Source organism: Lampris incognitus, chromosome 1, assembly GCF_029633865.1.
Source record: "Lampris incognitus isolate fLamInc1 chromosome 1, fLamInc1.hap2, whole genome shotgun sequence".
Classification (NCBI taxonomy): domain Eukaryota; kingdom Metazoa; phylum Chordata; class Actinopteri; order Lampriformes; family Lampridae; genus Lampris; species Lampris incognitus.
In genome coordinates this window covers 146,716,067-146,728,566 of record NC_079211.1, presented here as the reverse complement: position 1 = coordinate 146,728,566, position 12,500 = coordinate 146,716,067, and the positions used below count along the sequence as shown (strand labels likewise).

At 50.6% G+C, this 12,500-nt stretch overlaps 1 protein-coding gene across 1 annotated transcript in view; it reads left to right on the top strand.

Moving 5' to 3' along the window:
* LOC130113390 (spermatid perinuclear RNA-binding protein-like) overlaps nt 1-12,500 on the top strand; it is a 117,228-nt gene that overhangs the window by 80,699 nt on the left and 24,029 nt on the right. Inside the window, 3 exon segments of the mRNA XM_056280983.1 lie at nt 2,067-2,162; nt 2,580-2,691; nt 3,418-3,515. Coding sequence (XP_056136958.1) covers nt 2,067-2,162; nt 2,580-2,691; nt 3,418-3,515 — 306 coding nt within the window.

Genomic DNA, 12,500 nt, shown 5'->3' with positions numbered 1-12,500 from the left:
ACCCCATCTGCTGATCCGGGGAGGGCTGCAGACTACCACATGCCTCCTCCGATACATGTGGAGTCGCCAGCCGCTTCTTTTCACCTGACAGTGAGGAGTTTCACCAGTGGGATGTAGCACGTGGGAGGATCACGCTATTCGCCCCAGTTCCCCCTCCCCTCTGAACAGGCGCCCCGACCGACCAGAGGAGGCGCTAGTTCAGCGACCAGGAGACATACCCGCATCTGGCTTCCCACCTGCAGACACGGCCAGTTGTGTCTCTAGGGACACCCGACCAAGCTGGAGGTAACACGGGGATTCGAACCAGCGATCCCTGTGTCGGTAGGCAACAGAATAGACCGTCATGCTACCCGGATTCCCCCAGTTCACGATTACTTTCATGGCATCTAGCTTTATGGTTGTACTGTTGTCATCTCCCCCGTGTACAGGTGTGATGGGGTTGCTGGGTTGAGTGGTGTCCCCTGTTGTATACTGGTCTCCGGACAGTACCAGGGTATACTGTATTACCAGCTTTAAAAGTAAATAAATGGATATCTAAACAAATAAATGATAAAATGAAAGTAAGATATGTTGGAGGGGACCAGAGGAGCCGTCTTAGCTACACGGCCATCTTGTGTTGTTTGTCCACTAATCCGCAGGAGGTGTGGAATGATGGTTGTAGGAAAGAATTTCCTGCCAGGTGGCTCATAAAGGGGATCAAAGCGTTGACATCACGGCTTTAAATGACAATTTGTACACGGCGTGGAATAAAACGACGCCATTTTTTGGCTAGGTACACATGTTGCTACCCCCGTTGGCCATCGCACACTGTCCTGTTTGTGTTTAGTGGTTTTTCCATCTTTTATAGTGCGTTGTGAAGGTCGATCAAACCTAAAATTTACACAAAAAGTCATCATTAGTTCCCAACGAGCAGGTGTACGCTATTAAAGCTGTGAAAGGACAGACGGTTAGCCTGTCGTTTACTAGATGTGGTGCAGGTGTTTAATGGCGGTGTGGAAATGGACGCCGTTGTTATATTTGAATACTCTGGGTTATCGTGTTACCGTTACAACTCCCAACCCTTCTCTCCCGAGGGGGTTTGGAAGGTCATCTCCCTCCAAGAGGAGTCAGGAAGGAGGTGAGATGGACTGATGGGACATGGCAGAGCCCTGTAATATTCCAGGTTAAAGCATTGCAGAGTAGGCCTGTGTGTTGGCGAGGATCTGGCGATGCGATACGTATCACGATACAGGGGTTACCATTCACTATACCGCGATATATCGCGATACTGTAAGAAAGGCGATATATTGTGATGTCATAGGCCTGTGTTCTTTGTGCTTATGCTACTTCCTGTCTCAGTTTACGCTGTTGGGTTTGAGTGGAAGAGACAAATGGCTGAATATAGATTGACAACACTGTTATCTAGCGGTCGTGGGTTTACACGCAACACAAAATGTTTGTCACGAACCTTTACATGTAAACAATTAAATCGATATGGTGGTTTTGAGAGTCGTTAATGTATCGCAAAAGATAATATCGCGATACTCGAGTGTATCGATACTGTCTTACACCCCTGTTGCAGAGATGAGTTTTGTTTCGCTTTACTCATAAACGGTATGAGATGTAAAGGGATCCGAGGCCCTGCAGATCCAGATGGCTGAGCTCTACCAAGTGTGCTGCAGGACATATCTATTACTACTACTACTACTACTACTACTTTTGGCTGCTCCCGTTAGGGGGCGCCACAGCGGATCATCCGTCTCCATCTCTTCCTGTCCTCTGCATCTTCCTCTGTCACACCAGCCACCTGCATGTCCTCCCTCACCACATCCATAAACCTCCTCTTTGGCCTTCCTCTTCTCCTCTTCCCCAGCAGCTCCATATTCAGCATCCTTCTCCCAACATACCCAGCATCATAATGCAATATATAAATATGCTGCAGGACATATATCCCTGGTATTAAAGCGTGCCATATGTACTTATTTTCAGCTTGCTTGTGACTCGGCCCGGGCTGCTAGCTTGTTGTTATGCTGCTCAGACTGTGGGTAAAGCTGACTCCCCCCCCCCCCCCCCGTCTCTTCCTGCAGGCGAGGGTGACGGATCTGAAGTCCTGCGTCATCGTTATGCGTGTCCTCCGAGACGTGTGCAACCAAGTGCCCGTGTGGCAGCCCCTCAAAGGATGGGTAGGTGACAGGAAACGGGATCGGCGCCGCTTTGTTGGCACACGGGAAGTCGTCTCGGTGGCGTCGGCACGTTGACGGGCTGACAGCAGTTTAGTGAGAATGCAGAAAGCCGGCTGTAGACACACAATACACAACACACACGGCACAAAAATGAATTATTTGTTTGGGTGTATATAAATATGCATGTGTGTTTTCCTACAGCGAGGCTGGATGAAACCTGGTATATTTATAACTTAGTCTGACAACCAGTTAACCAATCAGACTACACGTCCAACGCGCCACATGTCGTACGTCAACATATGATGAGCCTCGCGTGACAGCAAGTTAGGAGAGGGTCAGAAAAAGTAACAAGAATGTGTATTAGTGTGTCTGTGTGTGTGTGGTATTTATTTAGCTGAGTTGTGTTTCTCTGTCCAGCCGTTGGAGCTCATCTGTGAGAAGGCCATAGCCACCTGCAGCCGGCCCCTGGGGCCCGGCGAGGCCCTGCGCCGCGTCATGGAGTGCATCGCCTCGGGAATCCTCCTGCCAGGTCAGTAACTCCCATCAGCCCCCTGGGCTGCGTCTTTCAAACACGCCTCCGGGACTTCATACCAAAGACGAACATGTAAATCGGGGCGTCCGGGTGGCGTGGCAGTCTATTCCGTTACCTACCAGCAGGGGGATCACTGGTTCAAATCCCTGTCTTACCTCCGGCTTGGTCGGGCGTCCCTACAGACACAACTGGCCGCGTCTCCTGGCGGGAAGCTGGATGTGGGTATGTGTCCTGGTCGCTGCACTAGCGCCTCCTCTGGTGGGTCGGGACGCCTGTTCAGGGGGGAGGGGGAACGTCCCCCCGGTGAAACTCCTCACTGTCAGGTGAAAAGAAGCGGCTGGCGACTCCACATGTATGGGAGGAGGCATGTGGTAGTCTGCAGCCCTCCCCGGATCGGCAGAGGGGGGCGGAGCAGCGACCGGGGCAGCTCGGAAGAGCGGGGTAATTAGCCAAGTACAATTCGGCAGAAAAAAAGGGGGGGGGAAATCCCCCCACCCCCCCCAAAAAGGAAAACTGGGGTAAGTGGATGTTGAATAACTATGGCTGTGTGTTGTGTCTCTATAAAAGTTTGTGTGTTTAAAGATGATGGGGAGACCACGAGGACCCCGTGTTTCCTGATGAAGACGTGCGGTGCTCTTGGCTGAAGCCAGCCTCGCGGTGTTCGGTGAGGAAGGTTGTTTTCAGACTCGGTTGTGTACTAATCCACGCCGGTTGTTTTCCCAGGCGGCCCCGGAGTTGATGACCCCTGTGAGAGACGGCCCAGCGACACGCTGGCGGCCCTCAGCGCCCGGCAGGCGGAGAGCGTCACACACAGCGCTCAGGTCAGTCTGCAGGACGGCGGCCCTGTGGGGTTCACATGTCACACACTTCATGTTCCGAGTAGTGTCAAAAACGTCTCAGATGTCACAGTGAATGTAAGCCAGTGTGTAGCGATGACGTGTCCGGCATGTTTTCCTGTCTGCGTGGAGGTGGAGAGGGGGAGAGGTGGAGAGGTGGAGAGGTGAGGTGGGCATCAGGGCGTAAACACAAGTATCCCATCCACCCATCATCTGAACCGCTTATCCTGCTCTCAGGGTCGCGGGGATGCTGCAGCCTATCCCAGCAGTCACTGGGCGGCGGGAGGGGAGACACCCTGGACAGGCCGCCAGGCCATCACACAGGGCCGATACACACACACACACACACACACACACACACACACACACACACACATTCTCACCCTAGGGACAATTTAGTACGGCCGAGTCACCTGACCTTCATGTCTTTGGACTGTGGGAGGAAACTGGAGCACCCGGAGGAAACCCACACAGACACGGGGAGAACATGTAAACTCCACACAGAGGACGACCCGGGACGACCCCCAAGGTTGGACTACCCCAGGGCTCGAACCCAGGGCCTTCTTGCTGTGAGGCAACCGCGCTAACCACTGCGCCACCGCCCCACTAGAAACATTAAGATCCATTTTCAGAAACACTTGGCAGAAAAGTTGGCCACCGAAAGACTTGTTAATGCGAATGATCATGACGGGGTGTCTGGACCACGGCGGTCTATTCCCTTGCCTACCAGCAGGGGGCTCGCTGGAGCGCATCCCCGTGTTACCTCCGGCTTGGTTGGGCATCCCTACAGACACAATTCGCCGTGTCTGCGGGTGGGAAGCCAGATGTGGGTATGTGTCCTGATCGCTGCACTAGCGCCTCCTCTGGTCGGTCGGGGCACCTGTTCGGGGGAACTGGATGTAATAGCGTGATCCTCCCAAGCACTACGTCTCCCTGGCGAAACTCCTCACTGTCAGGTGAAAAGAGGCAGCTGGCGACTCCACATGTATCGGAGGAGGCGTGTGGTAGTCTGCAGCCCTCCCCGGATCGGCAGAGGGGGTGGAGCAGCGACCGGGGCGGTTTGGAAGAGTGGGGAAAGTGGCTGAATACATCCATCCATCCATCCATCCATTATCCAAACAGCTTATCCTGCTCTCAGGGTCGTGGGGATGCTGGAGCCTATCCCAGCAGTCATTGGGTGGCAGGCGGGGAGACACCCTGGACAGGCCACCAGACCATCTCACAGGGCCTGGCTGGATACAACTGGGGAGAAAAAGGGTGAAAAAAAAAATCCAAAAAAAAAACCCAATTATTATCACAATGATAATTACATTGATAATATTAATAATAACAAAGCTCATTCCTGAGATTATTTGATGGTCTTGCTGTCTGGACCGTGGGGCTCGCCGTTGCTGATCTCCATTTTGCAGAACATTACGATTTTACATTTCTGACTTTCTTCTTTTTTAACGGCAAATTTCAGCATTTTCAGCTTTATTTCCACTTCCAAACTAAACTGGGTGATCTGAGTTTTCATAATTCTTGCCACACTTGAAGCATCCCCCCCTTATTTGATTCGTATATATTTTTATATTTGTCTAGAATATCAAATACCTGTTCATTTGTGAAACACGTTGGTATGCAAATTGGAATTTAATTTCAATATTTAAATTTAAAGTGGTGGTCTGCTGTACCAGGCCTTTACTCAGACTGTCGGAGGGAAAATTTGGTTCTTTGAAATATATTTTACTGGAATGTAAAACCAGTAAAGTGGTTTATTTTTCATTTTACAGTGTGTATTTACCGTTATACATGAGGGGCTTTAAACAGGAGACTCTGTACATAAAGGATCACATGCACGCTCTCATTTGAAGCTGGAAAGTAAAAGCCATGAAAAGTGATGTGGCTTTGTTCCACGGAGGAGCCGCTGAACATAAATTCCTGCTGCATGGAAAGCAGAAGGAGGAATGTGGGGATGGCAGGGTGCAGGATGTCTGCAGGGTGCAGGGTGTCTGCAGGGTGCAGGATGTCTGCAGGGTGCAAGATGTCTGCAGGGTGCAGGGTGTCTGCAGGGTGCAGGATGTCTGCAGGGTGCAAGATGTCTGCAGGGTGCAGGGTGTCTGAAGGATGTAAGGTATAGGGTGCAGGGTGTCTGCAGGGTGAAGGGTGTCTGCAGGGTGCAGGGTGTCTGCAAGGTGTAGGGTGTCTGAAAGGTGCAGGGTGTCTGCAGGGTGCAGGGTGTCTGCAGGGTGCGGGGTGTCTGCAGGGTGTAGGGTGTCTGCAGGGTGCAGGGTGTCTGCAGGGTGTAGGGTGTCTGCAGGGTGCAGGGTGTCTGCAAGGTGTAGGGTGTCTGTAAGGTGCAGGGTGTCTGCAGGATGCAGAGTGTAGGGTGCAGTATGTCTGCAGGGTGCAGGATGCAGAGTGTAGGGTGCAGGGTGTTGGGTGCAGTATGTCTGTAGGGTGCAGGGTGCAGGATGCAGAGTGTAGGGTGCAGTATGTCTGCAGGGTGCAGGATGCAGAGTGTAGGGTGCAGGGTGTTGGGTGCAGTATGTCTGCAGGGTGCAGGTTGTTGGGTGCAGTATGTCTGCAGGGTGCAGGATGCAGAGTGCAGGGTGTAGGGTGCAGGGTGTCTGCACGGTGCAGAATGGAGGGTGTAGGGTGCAGGGTGTCTGCAGGGTGTAGGGTGCAGGGTATCTACAGAGCATGCTGCCCCAGCTCCTACCAGCCCACCCGAGGGCCGAGGCGTTTGGTGTTTTGTGTTTATTTGTCTGCCAACAACTTTATGGAAACAGCCACAGCAGAGGACATGAAATGTTCAGGAAAGATGAATGATGGACCCTCAATGACCTCATTAACTTTTGGCAGTAATTGGGTCAAAGGTCATCCTCGGGGTTACAAAAAAACATCATTTTTCAGGCCCAAACTGTCAAAAAAGGGTTTTACTTCAGATTAATGTCAAAATGTCGGTCTTTCCGTTTCAGAGATGGTGAACACGACTCTGTTTGCTCAGACACAATGCAGTCCTGCAGATGGGTGGAGGTCAGGGGTCAGGAGGTCAGGTGGTGGCGAGGTTTGTTGTGACTGCTGCCACTTCCGCTTTGTCTTGAGGTGAACTTGTGAAAGCTACCAGCTGAGGTGCAGGCCGACTCTCAACTGATCCCATAAGCACTTTTCCCTCGGAGGAAAAGGAAAGTAGAACTACTGAAGTCGTCCTGCTGCAGGAGGCGTGTGGTCCGGCTCGAGGTGCCAAGTCCGTTAACCTGGTTTCAGGAATTTGACTGTAACATCACCAGTCCACTCTTATTTAGGAGATTAAGAAAAAAGCTACCTGGTATTGTTTTAATGTTTTGTGATCTAATGTGATTGGACAATTCTCGTGGCTGTCAATCATGTTCACACCCACCACCACGCCTCGTCTCGACTGTCAATCATCCACCGTCTACGACCCCTGATAAAATCTATAGGCTACACTGTCCTTCTTAACAACTCTGTGACTGTGTGGACATGAAAGCAGCTGTTAGGTGTGCTGCACCAAGGTAGATTGCCCCCCCCCCCCCACAATTCTTAGCACCAGCCGCCACTGGTCTGTAGGGACGCCCGACCAAGCTGGAGGTAACACAGGGACTCGAACCGGTGATCTCTGTGTTGGTAGACAACGGAATACACCGCCACGCTACCCAGACGCCTACCAATCATAGTATGTACGGGGGCGTTTTTGACAAGGAAAGTTAAATATTTAATGTTTAACTTTAAATATTTAATTCTACAGAATGTTCAAAGTTGAATCCATCCACGTGTTTCCTTCCGAGGCTGAAAGTCTTGGAAGTCTGAACCGGGTCGCTGCGTTCTCGTATCCAGGACTTAATTAAAGTACGGGGACTGGTTGGAGTCCGGCGTTTTGAAGAGAAAAGAAAGATGGTGGCTTTCACTGATGATAAAATCAAATGATAAAATAAAAATTAAAAGCCTTCTGGCTGCGGAAGGCCCGCACGAAGGTGGCGGGGGTGCGGCGCCGCCTCACACGCTGAATCCGTCCTTTCTGCCAGGAGAACGGGAGTAACCTCCCCGCCATCCTTCTGATTGAAGGAAGGGTTATTTAAATCCAACCACACACACACACACACACCCCTAAATATAGCAGATCGGCCGTGGAGGAGCCGCTGGGCTGTGATTTGTGCTAAGCCGGCCCTCCATGCTGGGGGAGGCCGGCGATCGGGCGGCTTAATGAGCCCGTTAATGAGCGTGGGAAGTCTCACCTCGTGAGACGCTGCTCATGTGAGGCGAGCTGCTGTTTCTGTGAGGAACAGGGAGACGGTCCCTGATTTTTTTTTTTTTTTGGGCTCCCTCTCCCCGCTGGCAGTTTCTCACTCTTGTCTCGCTACTCGATCTCTTTCTCACCCCGTTCCTTTGTTGGGCTTTCACACATCCCTGCCCTCTCTTTCTTGCGCTCCCTCTCTCGCAGCTTCTGGACCTGTCGTTTTCTCTCTCGCTCTCTTTCTCATCCTCTGTACTGAGTCAAGTCAGTTTTATTTGTATAGCCCAATATCACAAATTACAAACTAGCCTCAGGGGGACGTTACAGCAACACAACATCCTGTCCTTAGACCCTCGCATCGGATAAGGAACAGCTCCCTAAAAAACCCTTTAACAGGGGGAAGAAATAGGGAGAAACCTCAGGGAGAGCAAGAGGAGGGATCTCTCTCCCAAGATGGGCAACGTGCAATGGAATCAGGGACAATTTATTGTCGTTTCTATCATGTACTTGTGTACACAAAGAGAACAAACAAAACACAAACTGTTAACAACACAGTCCACGCAGAGCAACACAGTCCAAAAAAAATCCTATGTCCAGGAGAACGAACAGCCCAGAGCCGGCCCAAGGCTTTATGGAGCCCGAAGCAGAATTTGATTTGGGCCCCCCCTCCCCCCACGCTAAACAATTCAATTCAATTCAGTTCAATGTATTGTGATTAAAAACAATGTGCAGGCACATGTTAAAAATGAAATGAGGGCTGTGGCTTCACCAAACAGTGCAAGACAAACACAGCAAACGCAGTATAAGATACACACACATGAAGACCAAAAGCTAGAAATAAGTTAAAAAAGAGCTGGAGTACAAAATATTTAAAAATATCTACAGACGTTCAGTCGGTAGCCAGGTTCAGGTGGGCAACAGCTTGTGGAAAGAAGCTGTTTTTGAGCCTGGTAGTGCGGGCTCTGAGGCTCCTGTAGCGCCTCCCAGAGCGCAGGGGGGAGAACAGTCCGTGGTTGGGGGAGGGGTCTCTGCTGATGCTGAGACCCCTTCGAAGGCAGCGTTTGTGATAAATGTCTTTTATGGCTGGGAGCTGGGTACCGGTGATGTGCTGGGCCGCCTTGACGATCCGCTGCAGAGCTTTCTGGTCTACTGAGGTGCAGCTGGTCAGGATGCTCTCTATGACGCAGTGGTAGAAGTTGGTGAGAATTTTGGGGGGTAGACGGGCGCTCCCTGCCTCCTCGGGAAATGCAGGCATTGTTGGGCCTTTTTCACAAGGACCTGGGTGTTTAATGTCCAGGAAAGTTCCTCGCTGATGTGGACTCCAAGGAATTTAAAGCCGGAAACACGCTCCACTTCCACCCCATTGGTGTGTATGGGGGAGTGGCTGCAGCTTCTAGACCTCCTGAAGTCCACAATCAGCTCCTTCTTCTTCTTCTTCACATTGAGGACAAGATTGTTGGTAGTACACCATGATGTGAGGTGCTGAATCTCGTCCCTGTAGGCCGTCTCATCATTGTTGGTGATACGGCCAATGACTGTGGTGTCATATGCAAACTTAACTATAACATTTGAAGGGTGAGTTGGCAGACAGTCGTGGGTAAAGAGGGAGAAAAGGAGGGGGCTCAGAACACAGCCTTGAGGGGCACCTGTGCTGAGGGTCAGGGTGGAGGAGGTGTGGTCACCTAACCTAACAGACTGAGGTCTGTTGGTCAGGAAGTCCAGGGTCCAGTTACAGAGGGAGGGTTGAGGCCAAGGGAGAGGAGTGTGGTGGTTAGTTTGGTGGGGGTGATGGTGTTGAAGGCAGAGCTGTAATCTATAAACAGCATCCGGATGTATGTGTTAAGTTCAAGGTGGGTCAGAGCAAAGTGCAGGGCAGTGGCATTGGCATCCTCAGTAGACTTTTTGGGGCGGTAGGCGAACTGATGTGGGTCAAATATGGGGAGATAATGTTTTTGATGTGAGCCAGAACCAGTCTCTCAAAGCACTTCATGGCAATGGGGGTGAGTGCTATGGGTCGGTAGTCATTCAGACATGTGGATGTTGGTTTCTTGGGGATAGGAATGATAGAGGTGATCTTAAAGCATGCCGGGACTATGGATTGGGACAGTGAGAGGTTGAATATAGTTGTGAAGACCTAAGCCAGCTGGTCGGCACATTCCCGGAGGACCCAACCCGGTATGCCGTCTGGTACGGCAGCCTTCCGTGTGTTCACTCTGCACAATGACTCTCTGACCTCTGCAGTCAATAGAGTGAGCACCTGGTTTTCTGGGTGGCTGGGGATTTTTGTGGCTGGGTTAGTGTTGTCCTTGTCGAAGCGGGCATAGAAATTATTTAGCTTATCTGGCAGGGAGGCATCATGGACAGTGGGACCGCTATTGGAGCTTTTGTTGTCTGTGATAGACTGAATTCCTTGCCACATTCGCCGAGGATCAGAGTTATTGTGAAAGTGGTCCTCTATTCGTATGGAATATTTATGTTTGGCTGTTCTGGTGTTCTTTTTGAGGTTGGATCTGGCTGCGCTGTAGGCCTCACAGTTACCTGACTTGAACGCTGTATCCCGGACTTTCAGCAGCTGCCGGACCTCACCGGTCATCCAGGATTTCTGGTTTGGAAAGGCGCAGATTGTTTTTTTTGTTGTTGTGACACTCTCAGTGCAAAAGTTAATGTAGGCTAGTATGGCAGATGTCTGTTCATTAATGTCTATATGGGAGCCATGGGTAGCTGAATGTGCAAAAATACTCCAGTCTGTGTTGTCAAAACAGTCCTGGAGTTCAGAGACTGCTCCTTCTGGACGGACAGTGATTGTCTTTACTGCTGGCTTGACCCATTTTATTAAGGGTTTGTAGGCTGGGACCAGGAACAGGCAGAGGTGGTCAGAATGCCCCAGGTGGGGGCAGGGAGTAGCTTTGTATGAGTCCTTAATGTTTGTATAGAGATGGTCCAGGGTGTTTTGTCCCCTAGTGGGGCAGGAGACATGCTGATGGAATTTGGGCAATACAGCCCTGAGGTTAGCCTGATTAAAAACACCACCTATGATAAAGGCATTGTCCGGGTGTTTGGTCTGTTGTCTGCTGATGGCACATTGTATCTGTTCAAGTGCTACCTCAGCATTAGCATGTGGGGGGGATGTATACAGCGGCGATGGTAATGGCCGTTAGCTCCCTGGGCAGGTAAAAGGGCCTGCACTGAATTATAAGGAGCTCGAGATCAGCAGAGTACCCATCCACAATATTATGTATTATGTCCATGCTTGATCGTCTTAAAATAAACCAGCAGACAATGCATGTACTGAACAAGTTAACTATTTTAATTGCTTTTGAACTGTGCAAAAGTGCAGAACAGAAACAAAGAAATAAATTATTTTCCTACATAAAATGCAAATGCAAAAACAGACAAGATCAAATAAATTAAATAGAAACTTAAATAATGTCATACAATGAACAGAGGAACTTCTAACATCTAACAATATAAGGATAAAGATTAAAGAATATGTAGATGAATAAAAACGTTCTGGAAAACAATGGTGTTCAAAGGTGTGCTAATGGTTCAGAAAATATCCTAATGATTAAACCAGTAGCATTAATTTGTCAGTCTGTTAACATAATATCAAAATATTTAGTTTTTGTTTTGTGGTGATTACTACTGATGTGATGTATCACACGCAGAAAAATATATGCATTTATCAACCTGTCGCGTTTGACATTTCAAGCGCTCTTGGGGGCCCCCTGCTGGCGCGGGGGGCCCTAAGCGACCGCTTAGTTCGCTTAAGCCTTGGGCCGGCTCTACCAGCATGGATGACATCGGAACGGCTGGTCTGCACGGGCTAGCAGTTAGCTTAGCCTGCCCCGCTTCCTGTCAGACCGCCCTCGGTGTTTCCTCCCCAGGCACAGCTCCAGGCAGGGCCGTGGTCCCCGGGCCCATCAGCCGCAGAAGACCAGGCTCCCTCAGCCGATCCAGCGCCAGCTCTCCCAGCCAGACGCCTTCGACACACCTCCCCGCACTCCACACGACGACACAAACGCAGGCGCGCTAGGCGAGGCAACTGCCAGACTGCCTCGGTGTTTCTTCTCAGGTACGGCTCCAGCTCCGGGCAGGGCCGTACAGCTCCGGGAAGGGCCGGAAGCTCTCTCAGCTGATCCAACGCCAGCTCTCCCAGCCATTACACACAAAAAACCCCCAAAAAACAGACCAACAAAATAAAAAACTTCACACAAACTTAGATGCAGATGTGCACAAAGACACTGCATAGTCAGCACTGGGTGAGGCCGCCACAAACGTGAGCTCGCGCCGCCATCTCCCCACACCGGAAGTGTCCCGGTTAATGTTGTGTTCACACAGCTTACACAATACCACATGGAAAGAACGGTGGAGACGGTTGATGGTATAATTCATGGATTTTGTCCCAACAGAAGCAGTGTGTTTACACCAGCTATGCTCCTGCCTCCACATGTCCTCAACCACCCCCACATGTCCTCAACTGCCTCCACGTCCTCAACTGCCTCCACACGTCCTCAACTGCCTCCACATGTCCTCAACTGCCTCCACATCCTCAACTGAACTGATATTCTGAACGGAATGACTGTCTGTCATTCACTCTCTCTGTCTTGTCTCTGTGCGTCTGTTTGTCTGTCTAGCCATCCATCTCCTTATCCAACATATCCATCCAACACATCCATCCACCTCCTTATCCAACACATCCATCCATCTCCTTATCAAACATATCCATCCATCATCTC